This window comes from Poecile atricapillus, chromosome 7, assembly GCF_030490865.1.
Source record: "Poecile atricapillus isolate bPoeAtr1 chromosome 7, bPoeAtr1.hap1, whole genome shotgun sequence".
NCBI classification, from domain to species: Eukaryota; Metazoa; Chordata; class Aves; order Passeriformes; family Paridae; genus Poecile; species Poecile atricapillus.
Genome location: NC_081255.1, coordinates 28,360,099 through 28,381,694, shown reverse-complemented (window position 1 = coordinate 28,381,694; position 21,596 = coordinate 28,360,099). Strand labels below are relative to the sequence as shown.

At 42.3% G+C, this 21,596-nt stretch overlaps 1 protein-coding gene across 1 annotated transcript in view; it reads left to right on the top strand.

Annotated features, from left to right (window-relative positions):
- The first annotated feature begins 3,398 nt into the window (after positions 1–3,398).
- RAB3B (RAB3B, member RAS oncogene family) overlaps positions 3,399–21,596 on the top strand; it is a 50,995-nt gene continuing 32,797 nt past the window's right edge. Inside the window, exons 1-2 of the mRNA XM_058842529.1 lie at positions 3,399–3,526; positions 13,737–13,964. Of these exons, the coding sequence (XP_058698512.1) occupies positions 13,737–13,964 (228 nt within the window). The 5' untranslated portion in view covers positions 3,399–3,526. The remainder of the gene's footprint in view (positions 3,527–13,736; positions 13,965–21,596) is intronic.

The following is a 21,596-nucleotide window of genomic DNA, read 5'->3' as shown; positions in this document are numbered from 1 at the left end:
CTGGTTGACCTGTGCTCACAGCATTCCAGGTTCTGGCTCAGAACAGTGAGAGAGGCTGTTACACACCACCCCGTGCTGGCTCTCATCCCAGCACGGGACACAGGCATCAGGAAAAGTGCAGGGAGCAGCCAGGATGTGCGAGCAGGCGGGATGGGGGGAGCAGGCAGGATTTGGGAGCAGGCAGGGTACAACCTGGGCACAGGATCTCAAGTGGTTGGGGGCTGCTCCCGTGTTCTGTTTTCCTCCAGTCAACACAGGAATCTCCTCCTCCGTTCCCATGTCTCTGCGGTGATGTGGGGAGTGAAGGGGAGCCAACTTCCTAGAGTTTCCACCCTCAAGCGGTCATGATCCCATTGTTACCACTCCAAGTCAGGGCAAGGGAGGATCTGGAGCAGAGCTGAAGGGGCAAGAGTGTGTGGACTGAGTTTGGCTAAGGCTGTAGGTAACTGGATGCTGATTAGTTTATTTGCTGGTATACACTCATTTTTGGAGCACTTTGCACATGCACAGCATGAAGTAGGTAGATGTGCTGGAGAAATATTAATTGATAAGAGCTTCAGATGTTCTCCCTGCTTTTTGAGAGTGTTTCAGGTCACAACATAACATGCTGTGCATAAAAGAAGCTGTACTGGCAGCACAGTCAAATTTGGATGCCACTTTATTGTGCTATTTCTGCTATTATGACCAGTGTTCAAAGAGCCATTTGTGGGGATTTGGGTGCATTAGTGCATTAACCCTGCTAAAGGGAATGAAATTTGCACACATCCTGGGGACACAGCATGGGCCTTAAATGCTCTTTATTCCTCACTGAAGTGGAGAAGCACCTGGGTGAGTGCTGCCTATTCAAACAAGTAGGATTTTGTTTGTGGATTCTGTCCTGTTTCTACCTGGTTTGCCTGGACAACAGCTGATTTAACTGTTTTGGTGTTGCTCTTGCATTAAGAATAAATAAATAAATACATAAATTGATGAATTAATTTTTTAATTCCCTTTTAGAAAATATTAAATTTGTTTCTTCAGATCAATTGCACTACGTGAGGATGCATTTTGGATTTAAAATGTAGAGAGAGTAGTAGAGTATGTATATCATGCTTGATAAATGTGCTCTCATGACTGCTGTGAGAGAGTGAGACAGATCCACATGTCAGAAAACAAGATAAAGCACAGCATCAACTCCTCCACCTCCATGTGCTTGTGGGACTTCTTTCCTGTTTCCTTATTTCCCTATCTATAAATCTAAAATAACAAAGACCTCCCCCACGGGAAGTGGTGTCAGCAATTCATGACTGTACAACATTAAAACCTGGAAGGGAAGTGCACTAGGAGAGCAAAAAATATTCACTCCATAAATTATAGAAACATGTCTAAGAAAGGTGATAGACAGCAAAAATCACTACATATTCTCCTGTCTTCAAATTACCTGCCTTCTTTTGATTATCCCTGACTAAGAAAGGGCTTGTAGGTAAACACTGGCATTTCAGGGATGGCATAAAGTCTGGAAAAGCCTTTGGAAATTAGGACTGAACAGTGGCTCAGCGCTTGTGTTGCAGTTATGGGGTATCAAATCACATGATCACTACCAGATGCGCAGGTGAACCTCAACCATGATTTGTCCTTTGCATCAAGGGTGCAGGTATTGCCCATGTCCACTTGCATTCTGTGTTGGTGCTTTATAGGGCTGTAGGATCATGATTTTCTAGGCTGAGCATCAGTCAGCAGACTGAGAGAAGAGCCCTACCCATGTTGAGTTGACGAGTCAGGTTTTGGCAAAGGCAGAGATCAGCTATCCCAGAGCAGCAAGAGGATTGCAAGGAGCTAGCAAGACTTTTTTAGGGGTCAAGAATACTAGGATGCCTTTGAAATACTTGTTGCAATGAGTTTGGGATTTAGTTACACTGTTGATTATATATAGTTGCCTGCACAAAGCTGATACTTTGCTTAAGGCTTAAATCAGGTCCTGGTTTATACAACAGTAGTTTTAGTTGGGGTTTTGATGGAAAATGCACATTTTCATTCTAAATGAGGGTAGAAAATTACTCTCATGTTGGGTAGAATTGTCCCCTGGGCCACTGGGCAGGTAGCTCTGACTTGAGTAAAATGGAGAAGCTGTATGGCATCTCTGATCTGCAGAGATGTGTTCCTTAAAGCTGCTCAGGATCTCTCCTGTAATTGTTCCTAAAATACTCACCTTAGCTATATGCTTGTCATACAGTACTACTGTGCTCCCTGGCTTTCTATATTCTCATGATGCTGGTAGCAAGTCAACTGCCCTGGGCAAAATGTAGCAATAAATCGTCAGTCCTCTTTAAAGTGGATGAACTGTTATAAAACTCAAGCTGCTCCAAGGGCTTGTTGACCTACGAGCCAGTCCGAAGACCACCAAAGATCAGAGTGGAGGATCAGATGCTGAGGATCACCAGATGTGCAAAAAGCTTTTACAAGAGGACAAAATGATTCCTGTTCTGTGTGGGCAGTATCCAAGCTGAGTCAAAGTGCTGTACATCAAACAAAAGACACAATGAGACTGAGAAGAAAGCAGCAGTGCTCTGGAGGACATAGCAGGGTGAAGAGACATCTGCACCCCCAAGTTTTAGGGGTTTGAGTTCAGAGGTGCTGCCTGAAGACAGAAACCCTGCAAATCCAGTACTTTTAAGCACCTCCTGCTCTGGCCTCCCCTCACAAGGAACCTCTCTCCTGGGGCCCAACAAGACCTTGTATTTGTGCTGAGGCACAAATTTACTTGATTAAATCCTGCTATCTTTGCTGGTTGTTACGGAAGCACCTTCTTACTTATGTCACACATAATGTTTAATATGTTCTTAAAAACCCAGTATTTTGTTTATTCTGTCTAGGGCATCATCTCTAAAGGCTATTTTGGTTTCCTCGAAAGGAACAGACCACAGTCAGATCTCTCTGGGGTCTGAAGGGTTTTAAAGCTAAGAGGGTCCACCACAACCTCTTCATCAGACCTCCTTCATGTGAACGACTTAGATCGCAGCCACTGCTTTTTGTCCTTTTTTTTTTGTCTTCTCAGCAGTAGAAATGTAGTGCCTGATGCCACAGCAGCCATCACCAGGCTTCAGAGTTAACAGTGCTTCTGAAGAGAATCCCAGCCCGTGCGGAAAGTGCGATAAGAACGGCAAGTTTGGGTCGTACCCGGGACGTTTTCCCGGCCCGGGGAGGTTCCAGGAGCGCCTGAGGCGATTCCCGCTCCCGCGCTCCCGTGGGCCCCCGCCCCCGCCGCGCTCCGCCCTCGGGGCCGCCCCAGGTACGGGCGGGGGGGGGGAGGCGGCTCCCGCCACGCGAGCAGCGGGCGCGGGACCGCTCGGCTCGGCTCGGCTCGCTTCAGTTCGGCTCGGGTCCGCTCGGCTCGGCTCGCTTCAATTCGGCTCGGCTCGGCTCGGCTCGCTTCAATTCGGCTCGGGTCCGCTCGGCTCGGCTCGGCTCGCTTCAGTTCGGCTCGGGTCCGCTCGGCTCGGCTCGCTTCAGTTCGGCTCGGCTCGGCTCGGCCGCTCCTCCGCCGCAGGTAAGAGCCGCGGCCCCTGTGAGGGGGCTCCTCCCGCGTCGTCGGGGCTGCTTCCCCTCGAAGGTGGCGGGGAGGGGGCTGGCGGTGTTCCGTGCCTCCGGGACCCACAAACTCCTCCTCGCACAGAGCGTCGGGGCTGTCCCCGGGCTCCGCGGGACGGGAAGCAGGAGGTGCCCGGCGGGTGAGCGCCGGGTGGGTGCTGCGCGCCCCGAGGTGTGGTGTAACGGGAAGCCCTCGGGAGCGGCGGGGCGGAGAGGGCGACAGCAGTTCTATCTCTAAAATAAACATTTCCCAGCAATGAGAGGCTATATAATATTGCCTTATCTCTAAAATACCCTCAGCCTCGCGGCGGGAGAGAGGGGCCTTCCCAGCTGTTCTCCAGCTGGTGCGTAACCAGCCCGTTCCCGTCACCCCGGGCAGTGTCCGGCTCGGGGAGGGGAAGCAGGTGACGATAACCCAAGTGCTCGGCGATGGAGCGCTGCCGGGAAACGCGGCACCCGCTGTCGTCGTGGCTGCTCGGGGCAGGGCAGGGACCCGCTGCTGCCGGACTGCCCAGCCCGCCCGAGCTCTCACCGCAGAGCCGCTGCCCGGCCGAACAACAAGCGGACTTGCCTTATAGCCCCGGGCAGTGAGCTCGCCGCACCAAGCCAAACGGATCCATCTTCTAATCTAGTTCACAAAAAGTATAAACTCTCCGGTTTGTCCAGCTTACATGCTGTACCCATGCTGTACCAAACGCATGTTTGGTTTTTTTGCCGTGCATTCTGGGACGACGCGTTGGTTTTTCCCCGCTGTTTTCCCCGCTCTTGCCGGCAGCCCGGCAGTGTCGGTGATGCGCGCGGTCACAGCAGCCTGGGGGTCCGCAGCGGCATCGCCAGCACCGGCACGAGTGGCTCCACCTTTTTGCCTCCCAAGGTTCTGTCTCCACGCTGTCCTTCCCTTCTAACAAGCAACGACATGTTGTGTGCTTATGCAGTGCATCAGGTTGATCTGACCTAAATTAAGTGTAACTTGTCAAAAAAGAAAAAAAAAAAGGGGGGGGGTGTGGAAATAATTTTTATGTGGATTTTCCCAGGTCCTGAGACGATATAAGACCGTGGTCTCAGAACATGCTTCTGTGAAATTCTTTGGTGGCAAATCTGGTTTTGACTTCTCCTGCTTTGTTTCTCATCACTTACTCCTCACCTAGTGCTACACTCTCAGTTGTGCAAATAATAGTTTGCAGGGCTTCAGAGTTGCTTGGATTAGCTCTAGGTCCAAAAAACATTCTCTTGTGAACGTTTGTGGGTTTTTTCCCTCCAAACGTAAAAATGTTATTGGAAATATAATTTTGATCTGTGTTTTTGTAACTGTGCTCAGATCATGGGAGCGCTGATATTGGGTTATAGAGGGCACAAAATTGAATCCATACACTGCTGTATGGCAGTGTGTAACTAAAAGGCTTTTATTTCCTGTTATTTGTGCTTGCAATTCTGGAGGTGGTTGTGTATGCATTTATTGGGACTTCACTGCCTTCAGGACAGTTTTATCAGAACAATTTATTGTATAAGTCACAAGAGAGACAAATGAACCAAATTAAAATCAAGCTTCTTTTGCAATTTTGACAAAATCGTGATGCCCTCTTTGCAATATATTTTCAGGTGACAAAGTGAGAAGACTTATCAGGTGTAGGTTTTAGTAACAATAGTTCTTGTATGTAGCAAAGCAATGCATTTAGTATTTGTTAACAGGATGGTTGTCATGTAGTATTTATGTTAGCTGTGTAGTTCAGACATGGTTTTTCCTACCTTCATTTTCATATGTTTTCATGCAGCTCCACATTAAAATGTGCAGGTCGCAGCATCACAATTCAGGGTCTTACATCACACTGGCTGGTTGTGGTGGCAGGGTAGGGCTCTCGTTTCCACTTGTCCCTCCCCAGCAGGTACATGTGTATTCTTTGTTACTGGTTGGGCTGAAGAAACAGGTTTTTTTGAGGTAGTTCTCAATGGCTAGTGCTGAGAAATGTCCTGAACTGGTCATTTCAGGTATGCTTTTTGCTGTAAAAATGTATCTTGTGCTTCAGGTTCTGCATATTTAGTGAGCTCCTGCAAATGTGTGCTTAGCTTAGTGCAGTGGTGTTTGATATTTGAAATAAGCAATAAGATTTATGTTTGAAAGTATTAGCTCATTAAAAAATGGGAAGTGTGAGGGTGCTTGTTGTAATCCCAGTTAGCAGGTGGCTTACTTTGCAGCATGGGAGAACATCATAGTGCAGAGAAATGAATTAACTTATTCATCACAGATTTTCTGCTTGGAAGAGGAGGATAAAAGGCAACAAATTAGACTTCTGCACTGCAGAGGCATCCTGAGCTGGCCCTGTCTCTGTGTAATTCTGGTTTCCAGGAGGTTTCTGCAAGACAATTCCAGTCCCTGGTCACTTGATTTGGTGAGGACAGCAGCTTGTTTTTACCTATAAATGAAAGGTTTTAGACCCAGTAATGCAGAAAAATCTGTAACTGTCTCCTGCTCATTGGTGGAGGAGTGTCTGTCTGAATCTGCATATGGCCTCACTCTAACTCCAAACAGGGTGAGTGCCATCACATGTCTGAACTTCCCTTCCACCACTGTGGAAGCATGGTCATGGCTTTTTCCATGGAGGGCTGTATCCCAGGGCAGAACGTAGCTGTGCCCTGCCTTCCAGCTGGGGGAGGACCAGCAGGGACTCAAATGTGTCTTGTAGCAGAGCTGGTACAGTTTCATCTTGTGTGTTGCTCTGGGTGCTTTTATGTCACTGCTACTTCAGTGTATTCAGCAGTGAGGTGCTCGGAATTACTTCACTATTGCCAGTTCCTTCCTGAGAAAGAGAGGCAGAACTGCAGGGCTGGAGATCCCATGAGAAGGGGACTGAATTCCGGATTTCTGATGTCTTGGCCATCTCTGCACTGTTTGTGACAGGAAGGGAGGGCTTTGAAGATGGTGAGTTTTGTAACAGCCATCAGCCTTGTCAGTGTGCACTGTTCTCTGGGACAGGGCTGAGTTTGGGTCAGCCTAGGCTTACAGTTCTGTAGAAATTGTCTGGCTCTGGGATTCCAAAATTCAACAGAATATTCAGGGTACTGTGGAAATCTCTGCATCCGCTCTTTAGGGCATAGGGAAGATAAAAATCCCCTCTTCCTTTCATCCTTTGGGAGAGAGCTGAGATAGATTCAGTTAGTGGATCCCCTTTACCTGGGGAGATTTTTTTACTGTTAAATATTTTTCTCTGCATTTTCTGGGGTAGTGTGCTTGCCAACAGGCATGGAACCATGTGATAGTAAGCAAACACTCAACACTCATGGAAGAGAGTAGAAAAGCACAAACCTCTGTTTCTTAATTTTTTTTTTTTGTCATAATACTAGAGGGACTAATGTCTCCTTCCTGAGAATTTTATTGTGGCTCTAAAATGGACTTTGAGGATGTTGAATGTCATGCAGGAAATGGGAGAGGCATTGCTTGATGTTTGACTCAAGGAAATCTTTCTAACAACAGTCAAACCAAATGTAGTTGTAAAGTTAGATGGCAAAAAAGTAATACCTGCTGGTTCTTGACTTGTGTTCCACACCCAGCAAGTTCTTAAAAACCTTTTAAAAGCTGTTTATAAAGCCTGTGTTCCCAAATATAAATGGGTAATAAAAAGAAATAACCACTGACATTGCTTAGGGATTTTCATCCTTCAGTTGTCATGCATATATTGAACTTTTTTGTAGCATGTAAATTCCAGAACAAACCCACTACAAGCATCTTCTTGTAAAGACTTCTGGACTCATTAATAAATGAAAGTTATTAAAGATGAAGCATTCAAGATGAAGAGCTCACATTTTTAAAGTAATGAACATAGACTTTCTGTTAAGAGAGTTGAATTATTTTTGCTCTAGATCTGTCAATTGAGTGACATTTAGATGACACCCCAAAGTCAAGTTCTGGAGGTTACTGAAGAGTGAGCCAGAGGCTGTCACAGGGAGCAGCTGTTGCAGAGGGCAGGGCTGTAAGAGCTGGAGGAAATGTAACCGATACCAAAAAATGTGCAATACTTTGGGCAAGACCAAGCTGCTGTCGTGTTGCCAAGTGAGGTGATTATTAATTGTGTGGATCCTGAGAAAGGATTTGTCTTTGATCCAAATTCTGGCCCAGAGTAGGTAGCTGCAGCCTGTTATTTACATAAGGTCCGAGTGTGCCCAGGTGTTTTGGCAGTCTCCACAAGGCAAGATAATGTAAGTCAGGATGACAAATGGTGCTGTACCCTGGCTTACTGGAGAGGAAATGCACCAGACACAAACTTGGCCTTTAGATTGTATTAGCCATGAAAAAAAACAACTATGTTCTGTTACGTTTTCCTGCTCTAAATCTGGAATAATTATTACTTTAAGGCAGATATTTTTGTGCAGATGTGCTGTAAGTTGCAGATGTTTCCAAGTCCTATTGCAGTTGTCTTTGCAGCATGGTAGATTTTGATCCAGGTTTTGTGCAAAACACCCATGTATACAGAGGGATTTCAGCTGCTTCTTGGTTCCATTTGCTTTGCTGCCTTTCTTCAGGAAATGTGTAATGAATCCTATCTAAGGTTTTCCATCCGCATGTGAGATTTATCTGGAACTTTAATTTTAAATTAATAAAGATAATCTCCCTTTAATAAACTTTAAACTGACAGCTGCAAATGTTTGCTGTTATCTTAATATCTGTCACTAATACAAGCCCTGTTTCTGTTCTCTTTGTACACTACAGGACTTTCCTCTTTACCTTCGATGGAGGAAGCTCAGATCTTACACAGCACTGTGTTCCCAGCCTAACCTGCCTATCCATTATTCCCTTACCTAATATTCTTATTATTCATCTTTATCATAATCATTGTAATCCTTTTGCTTCTACATCGCAGGTTCAACAGTGTGACCACTCTCTTGATTCATATACTCACAGCAAAGCCTTCATCTCTCTCATGGATTATAGATCTAAATTGGTAACTATCACTTGCTTGCAATGTTTATTAGGAGTTATGTTAATTGCTCATGCTCTGTTTTCTGCTTCTGATAAATCTCTCTTGTAGGAACAGCATTTGTATAAGACTCTCTAAGGTCGTGGCCTTATTTCCTTTATGAGCTTTATCCTTAGGACAGCACACACTGGCTGTAAAAGAATTCCATTGTTTGGTAGAAATCTGGTTCAGAATTGAATTAATTTCTGAAAAAGAAAACAGTATTTATTCTCCAATGACAGAGCGCATAAAGGAGTGAGGTTTTATAATGGAAAATTGACATAGATGTGTAATTCGTAAACTAGAATATTTTTAATGTAGATGCACTTTCCAATATTTTTGTGGAAAAAATACACAAAGTATTAATGTTTTTGAGAAGAAGATATGTTGCACATTAGGAACACCTCTCATTTGTTACTGTAGAAATACAGAGGAGTGCTTTCACCCCATCCTCTGACCTGCCTAATTAAAGGAATTTGTGTTAGTGGGTGATGATGAAACAGTTAAACCGTCACATTTAAATTGTTACTGGTCCTAAATAACACAAGACAAATCTAGGAAATTAGAGTTTTGGCTTTAAAAATGAAGCATATTAAAAGATGTTTTTATTGCTAGAACTGCCTGGAAGTTGTAATACAGGGAATACAGCGGTTCATAACAAGTTGAATTTGTGAATGTGTCTTAGGGTATAGTTTGAAGTATAAGTTGCATCAGTGTCACCAGGTTTCATGGTTAACTGGGGTGACTGACAGCAGAAAAGGAGACTCCTTCCCAAATTCAGACTTCTTTCTCACACTGCTGTGAGAGAATGGGATGTAGAAAAGGGATGTGTGTGAACACACCGATGTGGTCTTAATAAAGAGACATAAAACCTGCAAAGGTAATTGTCGGATTTCTATTTCTTCTTGTCTGTGAGAGGATAAAGAAGAACAGCCATCCATTAGTTTGTAGCCAAAACTGTAAGAGCTGGCAACACTAAAAGTCAACCTTAGCCTTTTCTTCCTGGCAATAAATTAATGATGAGATACATCAGTTGATTTCTAGCCAACAGTTTAAACTTTTACTGAAGTTGGCTGTAGGCAAAAAATGATGCAGAGCAGGGGTTACAGTGACCACTTTCAGTGATTCCTAAGAGCAGGAAGACTTTGATGTTTTGTTGCACTAGAAACCAGTTTGAGTCTTCACCATGATGCTGCTCACAAACTGAGGAGCAGAGCTGTGTGGATCCATCTGTGTGACACATTTCAGTGAGCACTAAAAACAACAAAGGCTGGTTTCCAATGGAGGTGTCTTAGGGCAATAGGCTTTTTTCTTCTAAAATTCATTAGACCAAAATAGAAACTAAAGGCAGGAGAGAGAGCCACCTTGACCTAGGAATATATTCTTTGGTGGCTAATAAGCTCTGATTAAGATTTTATTGCTTTAGAGCATTTGCAGCATCCTGCTCTAATGTGGTTTCTTTGTCTAATAAAAGATGAGCTCACAGTGCAGGCTTTTTCCTCAACAGGGAAATAATAAGGTATCTCAGAGCTATAAAACCGCCTATTCCCACAAAACTAGTTGGAAGTGGCTGTGTTTGAAACCTTGCTCCCATTGCTAATGCATGTGGGGAAAAAAGATTGTCAATATTAGTATGCTTTTACCTACAAAAAAGAGGGCTCCCCAGGCAAAGAACTAAATGATGCAAGGTCTCATGCTGAAGTGATCTCAAGGAAAATCTGATTGTCAGCTTTTCCCTCTCTTGTGTAGTGGGTTTTATGTCCTGTAGCAAAATCTTTCCTGTATAAGTATTTTATTGAGGATTAGTCTAAGACAGTCAAAATGGAAAGAGTCATGAGCTCCTCCTTTGCCCTCTGTGTACCAGCTGTATTTGACCTGGTCTCCTGTAAGAGAACCCTCCTTGGGCTGTGTGTTTGTGTGAAACAGCAGAGATGCTGCTCTGTTTGGAGCCATCCTAAATGAGCATCTGTGGTTGTGTGCTCAGGGAGCAGGGGTTACACTGCCAGCTAAATGGCCTTGGACCAAGGAGGGAGGACAATCCCCTGGGAGCAATGGCTGTGTGAGCCTTCAGGTGATTTGGACAGGAGCTGCCTGACCTCAGCGTGTTGTCTCCATTTCTCTCTGCTGCAGAATCTCCTCCAGGTGCAGAGGGCCTGCAGGAGATGTGATTTTGTGGACCTTTCTCTCAGTAGCATAGCAACTGCTGCCACTTCCCACTGCTCTGTCCCCTCTGCTTGGCTCCCTCAGCCATGCAGGATCAGGAACTGAACCAACTTTACAAACAGCCCTGAAAAACAGGAGAAGCTGTAGGAGGACTTATTTTTAACTGGGATCTCTCTGTTCTCTGAACCAGCCCTCTGCAGCATCCTCAGGGCTGACATGACTAGGGAGTGCTTGGAGCAGGAGTGAGACAACAGGTGGGAAGAGAAAGGGAGGGGAAGAGGACCAGGAGAGAGGTCTGCTGTTCCCTGGCTTTGGGATTCAAGCACAAATTCAGGGCAGCCCTGTGAACACTTCCAGCCCAAGTGCTGGTGGAGCACAGCTTCAGTAATGATCTGCCATCAGAGAGATAATCAGAAATTAGTATGAAACTCCTTTCGGTTTCACTCCATTCACTAGAGGGGAAAGGGAAAAGTCCAGCTTAAGCAAGGGGATGGAGAAATTTTTCTTTAAAATTTTTGTGCTCTGACTGCCTCTGGTGATTCAAGGTGCTGACCTGCAGCATCTTCAGCCAGCACAGAGGCCAGCAAGGGTTGTGCTTCTATGACAACAGCCCCATGTTCTGGGCAAGTATCATTATCATTTGATCTTATTCTCTGTGTTGTGCTTCTAACAAAGCTGCTCAAGCTGGCCACATTCTGTAATTGCTTTTTCAGCTGAGATCTGAAAGTCACATTTGTAGCCAGGTACAATTCTGATTAGAGCAATCTAGGAGGGTTAATAGAGGCGGCAGTGCTTCAGTTAGAAGATCAGCTTGGAGTGTGTGGATGGGTTCTGGGGAGGCAGGGGTTGAAAGAAGATACTGATTCCTGTGTGGTCAGTGCAATACATCTTTGTTAAAGGTCTGCCTCTGAATCTTTAAAAGACCAAGCTTCAAGTGATGAAGGTTTTTCACTATTTCAAGCCTGTGTGTATAGAATGGAGAAGTAGAGATTTAATTTTTTTTTTTCTTTAGCAAGTGCACAAGTGTTGTCAGTGGCATTTGTGGAGATTATACTGTGTATGGGGAAGATAAATTACTCAAATAGAAAATTTTCTGTTGTCCAGTGCGGTGATGGTACAAATCAACTAGTCACCTGATTAATAATTTTTGCAGCTGAGATTTCTGAGGATAAGGAGGCAGTGAGTGCATTGGCCTGAGTGTCTGAATGGAAGTTAGTTAGATGTTGAATTCTTCATTTTAGAAATTCCTGCTGTGAATCACAACACATGGGTAGAAGAGCTGTTTTCTGATACACTAATGAGAAGTAAATTTGTGCTTGTGTTTTCTGGAGTGCTTGCGAAGGACTGTAGCCTTACTGAAGAGCAGCTGAAGTTCAGAAGAGAGTCTATCAGAATTTTACTGTATTCTACAGAGAAATACTTATGGGAAGATTTTAATGGTTTCAGTGCAGCTGCTCACTATTGAGCTACTGATAAATTTCTTCAGAAACTGCCCTTGTGAATGCAATCTGTGAACAAAATGTCTGCTGCACCAGTCCTTTTCTGTGTGAGAAAGTTGCACATGTTTAATCAGAGATAAACCATTGTGCATATTGTACTGAAGTTCAAAGTAGGTTGCTTTTGGTTTATTCCCCCTCTGTAGGAAATTTAAGTTAAATTATCTCATCCCTATATAAACTGCCTTGGGATAGTATTTTCTTGTATAGTTGTGGATTTTGAGCTGTTTGTTTTGGTTTTGTTTGAGTTTGTGGGGTGTTGTTGTTGTTGCTGATCTTTTTCAGTGAATGGGTGAAATCCTGTGTGCAGGTGAGAATAAAGAAGAAGGAAGGTATTTGGGCACAAATAGAGAATAGATATTGGAATTCTGAGAGTGGATATTGGAATGAGTTTTGTTCCCAAAGGTGCCTATGAATTTGAGTTGAGAAAATTAACTTCTGTGGATGCTGGGTGAAGGAGAGACTTCTGTCACTGCTCAGTCCCCTTGACTCTGCACACAAATATCCCAGGGCCTGGTTTGGATGAGTAGCTGCTAATTAGACCTGTGCTGTCATTGCTCCCATTTGCCAGCTCTGTGACTGGTTATAAGGAGCCAAGACCTTTGCTTATTTGATGTGTGGTAGTTTCAAACAGCATGAGAGATTAAAAGTGTGGTATATCTGTTAAAAGGTAAAGTTTCTTTTTCCTCCTCTGTTGTAATTTGGCTTGTGTAGTTGTGTTCTGTACAACCAGAGATGAAAAGTCAGAGTCTTACCTCCTTCCACCAAGTGTCTGAGCTGCACACATTAAGGGCCATGAGCAGCCCTAGCTGCTCTAGTGATTCATAGTCTGCTGTTGTTTTTTATTGATTCTGAATCAAAAAGGGATAATTTATCCATTCCAAATGCTGTCTGCACCCCTACGGAGCCCTCACATTTTATGCAGTGCTGTTTATTCCAATTGCAGTCTTAGGAGTAGATAGGTGTTGGGTGGATTCAAAGTTTCCAGGTGAAATTCCTGGTTTTTTTCATATTTTCCCACTGTCTTTTTTTTCGTTCTGTAACTGTTGAGGATGGAACTTTTCTAAGGATAAAATGCTGGTGGTGCATGCACTAGAAATGTGAATTTTCCATAGAAGAAGTAAAAGCAATTATTTAGGTTTATTTACCTTGGAAGCTGCTTGATGAATTGCATGGTTGGATGCACTGTCAAAGATTTTAGTTCTTGGTTGCAGTTTATTGGAGCAACAGAAGTGGCACCCTGCCACTGGAGTAAAGAATGCTGTTTCCCCAGGAGTATTTGAACAATCTGCAATAGCCATCTGTTATTCTGTTAAACACAAAGCAGTGCAACAGGTGTATTTCTTGGGTTTGGAAGTCTTACCAGCATGAGTGAACACTACACATTTAAAGCCAGGATTTAAAACAAGATTTCAAAGTGTGCTTCTCTTTAGTCAGCAGATACAGTGCTTATGACATTAGAAAGTGGAGAGATAACCTAAACATATGGTACACAGTTAAGGAAAACAAATGCTGAACTGCTCTTAAATCTGTTCTTTTTCCATGTTTGTCATTTTCTTAGATGGCTTCAGTAACAGATGCCAGATTCAGGCAGAAAGATACTTCAGACCAAAATTTTGATTACATGTTCAAGCTTCTGATCATTGGCAACAGCAGTGTGGGTAAAACATCCTTCCTCTTCAGATACGCCGACGACACCTTCACTCCGGCCTTTGTGAGCACAGTGGGAATCGACTTCAAGGTGAAAACAGTTTACAGGAATGACAAGAGGGTGAAGCTGCAGATTTGGGTAAGTGCCAGCATTTTCAAAGATGCTTTATATTAATCCCAGCAAAGGTGTGATGGTAAAAACCAGCTTGTTTGGAAGTAGATTTTGGGATTGGTGTAGATTTTGGTTGGTTGTAAGTTCTGTGTGGCTGGACCTTTGTGTCCCTGCAGTAAACTGAGTTTTCTTTGTGTTACTGTCTCACTCAGCTGGTGAGGGTCCTGATGTGCTCGAAGCAGCTGCTCTACATTTGAGTGAACTCTACACACAACTCATACTATCATTTTATGGCATCTTGTATCTTGTATCTTCCTATAACATACTTGTATCTTCCTGTAACTCATGTACCTGCTCAGCAGCCCATTTCTACTCAATTTCTGTCCCATCTAAGAGCTTAATCTTCTAATTGATTTACATTATAATTATAATTTATAATTCTTTAATAATTGCATTTTATTGTAAAATTACAGTAATCATATCTGGGTTTTTTATTATTGTGGGGATCTTGAATAGTGAGAATCTAAAATGAGGTGCTTTCTTTTTTTCGTACTACAATTACATGATTCATTTTATTTCTGTGTTGCTGGGTACAATGTACAACAAATTATTTAATAAAAGATTCTTTTCATGTTGTAAAATCCTGACATTGAAACTAAGGTAGGCCACCTGATATGAAATGGATTAATTTAATTCAGGGTTTTGGCAATAAAAATGTTCTTACTTCAGGCCCTGTAGGCAACTAAAGATGATTTCTATTTAGTTGGTCTTTCTGAATTTTGGAATGTGAAATTTTCTAAGAAGTTGTTTAAAAGCAAGACAGAAAACATCTTAAAATATTAGAGTTTTTTTCAAAGATACTGTGATTAAAGTGTATGAAGCAATAATCTTAATTAAATCTGTTAGAGGGCTATGGGGCAAAAAAAGGCTTTGATAACCTTAAACTTCTTATAAAAAGAGATGTCAGGTGATTCCTCAGAGGGTGCTATCCATAGGACCTGTAATATTGGAGTTACCAACATCACTGTTGATTTAACATTTATTTTTAATAAAAGGTACACCTAAATGTTGGAGAGTTTCCAGAGTAACTTGTGTTCTGTTCTTCTCTCTTTTTGCATGGATCCCTGACATGAATCATGATTCAAGGACCTTAACAAAAACACTGTGTGCCTCTATCAAAACCACAGTATTTGAACTTGCTTGTCTCCTGCCTGTCCTGAGATCACATTTGTCATTTCAATGTGTTCTCCAGGCTCCATTAGCATACTAAAACTACGGGCTCCTATGTGTAGGAAGAAGGAGTTTTCATACCAACCTATCTTCCAATTACTTTTTAAAATTATTTACAACTGCTGTTGAGTTTCTGGGAGTGTGTGGCTCTGTGGCTCCATTGAACCCTTTGCTCTGACTTACAATTTTCCATTTATGTTGACATTTTTTCCATTGTGCTCCCCCTAAGCTTGGCATTAAGCCTTATCTGAATCAGGTTTAATGTGAAATTAAGTGAAGAAGGTAAAAGTGTTTGACTTAACCATTTCAAATATTTTTCTAAAATCCAGAGAAAAGCATTTCTAGGAGCCTCTGATGTTGTCCACAGACCCAGGGTTTTTTCAGTTCAGGGGTGCTTGTGGAGCTTTGAAGGGAGCACGGCTGTGGCAGACTGGAGGTGCTCAAGGGCTGTGCCAAATAGCCTTGTTCTGTGTTCTGCAAGTCTCAAGGTGAGAGCAAAGTTATTACTGCAATGCTGTGATCCAGAGAGGTTTGTTATCAGTGGGACTTTCTTTACATTACCTGTTGCCTATGTTAAACAGCAGAACAGAATTTGGGTGCAGGACCCAGCTGCAGAGTCCTTTGTTGTGTTAAAGCTCAGAATAATTCACGCTGCTTCAAGGCCAAGCAGCTGCATGTAAAGACAGCTTGTCAGTAAATGCCTCTCTGGTCTGACTCCTGGTTTTGTTTCTCTAGCAGAAGTTGATGAGCATTTTAAAGCCAGAGATCTTGCATTTGTGTGTGTGCTGAGTTTGAGGAAGTCTGTGTTTTGCAAATCAGGATTTGACAAGCTGTCACATGGAATGATCAGAAGCAAGTTCTCCTCTGTTTGATTTTGGTGTCATTAATGGGCCTCTTGCTTTGTTGACATTAACGCCTCAATCACCCAAATTGATATTTTAATAATCAGTTGTGCTTGTGACTAAGCAGTCTGGGAAATGATCTGCTTTGAAAAAACTTGAAAGGAATAGCTCTTTAGCTTGAGAGGAGTGGGACATAGAGATATTCATGATGTTTTTAAGGTAAAATGACAGCACTGCTGCTGCATATGGAAACAGTAAAATGGTTCAGAGAGTGGTTTATGAAATAACATTTTGTTGTCTTTTTTTTCCCCTTTCTTTAACGAGCTCCAAGATCAGTTGACTGTGTTTTAATTTCAGATATTTTCTATCTTGTTTAGGAATGGTGGTGTTGTGTTAATAGAATAAATTAACTTTATTGAGAACATTAATTTTGTAGTTGGATGAGGCGTAGTAATTTAATATCTAATTAAAAACATTATTTGCATAAGTATATTAATATGTTATATAGATATTTATATATCTACATAAATGCAATTCTTGGATTAGATTTTTTTTATGACACTGCCATCTGTGATAATACTTTCATATAAAGCATATTTCTTATGATTGGGTTGTAAGGAGCCAATTTATAATCTCTCTGCATTTCTTAACCAATTTTTTTATTCCCAGAGTTGCTAATTACTGTTTGCTGGAGGAAAACTATTATATTTTCGACTAGGTACGGTTTTTTATTATAAATAAATCTCAAAGGTAACATTATTATATTCTTAGCAAATGCAAACAGTTAATACTTAATGCAGACTTCAGGTTGCCTAGCAGCTAGAGAGGGCCACTTTGTCCAGATCCAGATGGAAGCAGGGTGAATGAATAAAAGTGATTTCAGTTTTAGGTAAGAGCAAGGTGAAATTTCCTTTTCTCTCTTCTGTGCATTACTGGCGAGGGATAATGGTGCTGAAAATGACAGCAGAACTCCTGAGCAATGTGGCATTGAGGGGAGCTGCTGAGGGGCAGCCTCTGGCCCTTCGTGCTGGCCCAGTTTGGGTTCATTATGTGAACTCTTTGCACAGCCACATAAATTAACTAATAGAAAATCATTGGCAGGGTCCAGTCCCAAACACTTGCACACCACCCAATACATACTTTGTGTGAGGAATTTGATTACATTTCCATTATACTTTTGTGCGGCACCCTACACAAGGGACTCTTAACATTGATGTGATTAATAATAAACATAACTAAATACAGGGTTTGGCAGCTGATGTTACAGTTGAAACTACTTTCCACCCCCCTTGTAAAAAGCAACAGAGATTAAATTTAACTTCAGATTAAAAGGCAGAAAGGCTGTGATGTTCAGACAGAGGCAGTATATTTAGGCTGCAGTATGATTTTTCTTTTAAGGAGCTGTTTATCAGAATTAAACTGCTAGGATGAAGGTTTTTTATTCTCATTAACAAAAATGTCTCGGTGTCTTAACTGCTGAAACCTGTTGGGGTGTGGGATTAGCTGTAGTGGATGTCTGAAATGTGTTACAGCTCTCAGGCACAGCTGGGGAGAGGGTACAAAGCAACATTGCTCTGGGTTTTTTGGATCTTTAAAAACAGAAATATGACAACTGCTAATTATATTGAGTGGCAGTTACCACTACAAAACAGAAAAGTGTAAACCAAAATAACCCTCCTGCTGTGGTAGCCATCCAGAAGGCAAATACAGTGTTTTTAAAAGCTTTTTGTATCAGGCATCACCTGGATGACAGGATGATCTTGAGCAGCTCGCCTCTTAGGGAAGGTGTTTAAGGAAGTAACACTGGCAACTGAGTTATTTCTTTTTGATTTTATTTTTTTGTATTTACAGGAGGTAAAATTAGAACACCATCATATTTGATTGTAAATTTTAATGTTAATTGCACACTTAACCAAAAGCTAATTATGCATTTCAGATGAGGGAGTCGTGTATTCCCAATGCATCCTATTCCTGTCATGGTTTTGCCAAGTTCCTTGCAAGCGCTGACTTCAGGCTTGAATGCTTGCACAAAACTTGTTTCTAAAAAAAGAGATAATAAGGTTCAGTAATTAAATGTATAGATGTGATAGTGATGGGTGTCTCTAAAGCACTAATGGGCCTGATTCTGCTTTTACAGGCTCACAGTTGTGAAATCCTCTGATTTGCTGTTTAGATGAAGAATTAAGATGGAGAAATTTATGATAGTGAAAAGAACAGGTTGATCCTTGTAAGGGAGTCAAGGATTTCATTTTATTTGCAGCATTAAGGACTTGCTGAGTCCCAAGAATGAAAATCATTGTGGGTGAGTGGATGTAAAGCACTGCTTCTCATGCTAAAATACAATGCAGAATATTTGACTGGAGAAGAGATGCAATAACAGTGTCTGTAATTCAATTCCAAGGTCCTGGTTATATCTCAAGTAATAATACTTCTGCTTTGAGAAGAACTTGGTGCTCATGCCACTCTGAATGGGCTTTAAGATTTGAATTGCAAGGGTGATACAAAGGAGAGAAATAAAAACTTGACAAAAAAGACCCTGATGGGTCACTTACCCCCCACTCACTGTTGAATTTATTGAACGGCCTAAGCTTGCTGAGCAGGGCATTGCTGTGTTTGCAGTCAGTTGACAAGGAGGATTTATTTCTGTTTATAGTTAATCACCTCAATCTCATTGTTATCTCATTATAACTCTGCATTACAGTGAAGGCCAAATTCTACTTCAGTCTAAGCACTGATACCCCTGCAGTTATCCCTGCTGACAATACTGGATTTGCTCTCACTGCAAAGTGTGGTATCTCTCTTTGTGCTCCATCTTTACAGAGTTTCTGAGCCCTTGGAGGCCTTGTTTTGTACATCTCCAGTAAAATGAAACCTGTTGTGTTCAGAGGTACCAGGCTGTTTCCAGGGGCACTGGCAAGTGTGTGTTTGTTGATAAAGAGCTCTTGGTAGTTCAAAGGTTTGGACCTTTCCTAGAGAAAATGAGCCAATGCTGACTGTTTGTCCAGTAGAGGAAGAGCTGTACATGGGAAATTTCAAGGGAAATTATTCACTTGATGTAGTGAGGCAGTTAAGGTTTGAGAGGACAAATGAATTGCCAACCTTCCAACGTTTTGCATTTAATGCCTTTTTACCAGAAATTCAGGATAGATATTTTGTCGTCATTTTATATAAGATCTTAGACTCTTGTGCCTTGAAACCTTTTTGTGTTGTCCTTGTCTCATCAGAGTCACCCTTATTATAATTTTTATAATTATTTATTTTGTAATATATAAATTATATTTAAACCATAAATGATGATAATTATTATAATTTCTTTCACAATTTTATCTTCTGCATAATGACTGGGTATATTCTATATTTAAATATGCTGGGTGGCACTGTGATCAGTTATGAGATAACAGTGGGTGGAATTTATGAGTTCTCATAGTGTTTGTCTCAAGTGAGCATGTACTTAAACTGTGTCACATTTGGTCAGATGAAAAAATGTAACTACTGTGCTTACTCATATTTATAACTTTCATGCATTGTGTTGTCTACTGCAGTGTCATGTTTATGCAACACTTGAGTACTTGAATGGCTGATTTTAGAATTGAAAAAGGGAATCCAAACCCCCCAAAATTGTACCCTATAGCACAACTGGAGTAACTCTAGGAATTTATCAGTGTGAACTTTGTGATTTATTTTCTGTTGTCCAGCTGTTCAACATCATCCTGATTCATGTAACAGCATGAACTGGGCTCCAGAGATAAGTACTGAATTTCTGTTTTCTGTTGCATTGGAGGCATTTGATTCTGCAGACAGAAGGAAACATTGGTGAGAAGTACCAGAAACTGGACAAAAAGGCAGCACATTCCTGCAGTGTGGAGAGCTGGGAGGCCTGTGGTTTGCTGGTTAGGTTTTTCCATGTACAGAACAATGTAATGTTTACCAGGTGATGCTGATCTCAACCCAGATTTCTGGTGAGCTCTTCTGGCTGCCCAGCAAACACTAATTAGAGTGACAAAGTAGGAAATGTAAATCCTGTTTGGGGTGAAATGTATCTTCCAATAGCAGCTTAGTACCTTGAATTTTATGGCCAGGGGGGGTCTCTCCACTGCAGCCCAGAAGTGCACACTAAGCATCCCAGTGTATCGTCCTCTGCTTCTGCCACAGTTTGGGTTTGCAGCATTGCTAAGATGTTCCTCCATCCATATGGAGCTGCCAGTCCCACATGCACACATCCCTGCTCAGCTCACACATGGCATCCTGTGCTTCTGTTGTGCACTTGCATCTTGTTTGAAAATTCCTCTAGTATTGCCAGTTCTGCTTTGGATCCATTTCTGTGCTAATCAGATACTCACTGCTTCGCTACTAATTTGTGTTAGAAACTGAAACAGGAGGTGGCAGGAGTGTTTGAAACTTGGGGGGAGCAGGTGTAAGTGCAGCAGATAAACACTGTTATGAGCTGCTGTGCTTCATTAACTGAAGTACCTTCATGTGATATGACTCAAGTGATTAAACTTTGTGTTTTACTCAAAGAAGGCTGGATGGTGGTATTTTCTCAGCCAGATTCTGGCTGTTTTGTCACTCTGACAAACTGATCCAGAGATCTGCAGCAGTGCTAGAGGGTAAAGTCATGGCGAGAGAGCGGCGCGTGTGGATCTGTGTGCCCATGTATGCTCCTGGTGCTACCAGGTTTTACTGTCCCTCTGCTTTCCTTGCAGCCAGAGCAATAAAACAGAACATACAGGGGACCTGTGCACAGGATGTTTACGAGGCAGAACACTCACCCTACTGCTGTTTTTGCTTTTGCATGTGCTTACTCAAATATTCACCTGCTGCTTGCCCTCCGTGGGTCCCTCGGTCAGCGCTGCTGCCGTGGCAGTTGTGAAGTTGCTGCGTGTTCCAGTGCCATGGTAACTGCATCCCACTCTGCTGGCTGCCAGCGGGCACCAGGTCTGTCCAGTTGTGAAAGGAAGCAAGAGCTCCAAGTGCCAAATTGTGGTAGACTGGCATGAATCAGCTTTGATAAGTCCAGATGAAGTCCTTTACCAAGGACTGCAAGTCTCTTTATTTTTTTTGAGGGAAGAAAGAGAAATAACTCCCATCAAATGTGTTTTGGATTTATTTTTTTTTTAACTCTAAAAGGCTAAAAAAATTGTTTTCATTGGAATTACCGCCAAGTGCTAAATTGCTTTCTTGCTCTGCAGTTTAACCTCACACTACACACATTTCTGTAAGGTTGTGCCGCTTTCCCATAGTTTTCTCTTGTCTCTGTGTTGTGCACCCTGGCTTGCTCTTGGAGAGGTTAGAGAGCACCTTTGCAAGCACTTTTGCACTAACTGCAAGGTGAGTTCTTGCAGAGTACTGTCATAACAACATTTAAAATCATGGAGTTGTGCCTAAGAGTGAGCAAGTAGAGCTGGGGAAAAGCAAGGAATTCTTGTTTGCCTTTTGCAGAAGTAATACTCTGACTGTGATAAAGCACACAGGTGCATCACTTAATTACGTAGAATAATAACACTGGAAATTTACAGTGTGCAAGGGTGTTATTAATGAATGCATTTTTCAAGTCTTTCCTGTATGAGAGTGGAATGATGGACATAAT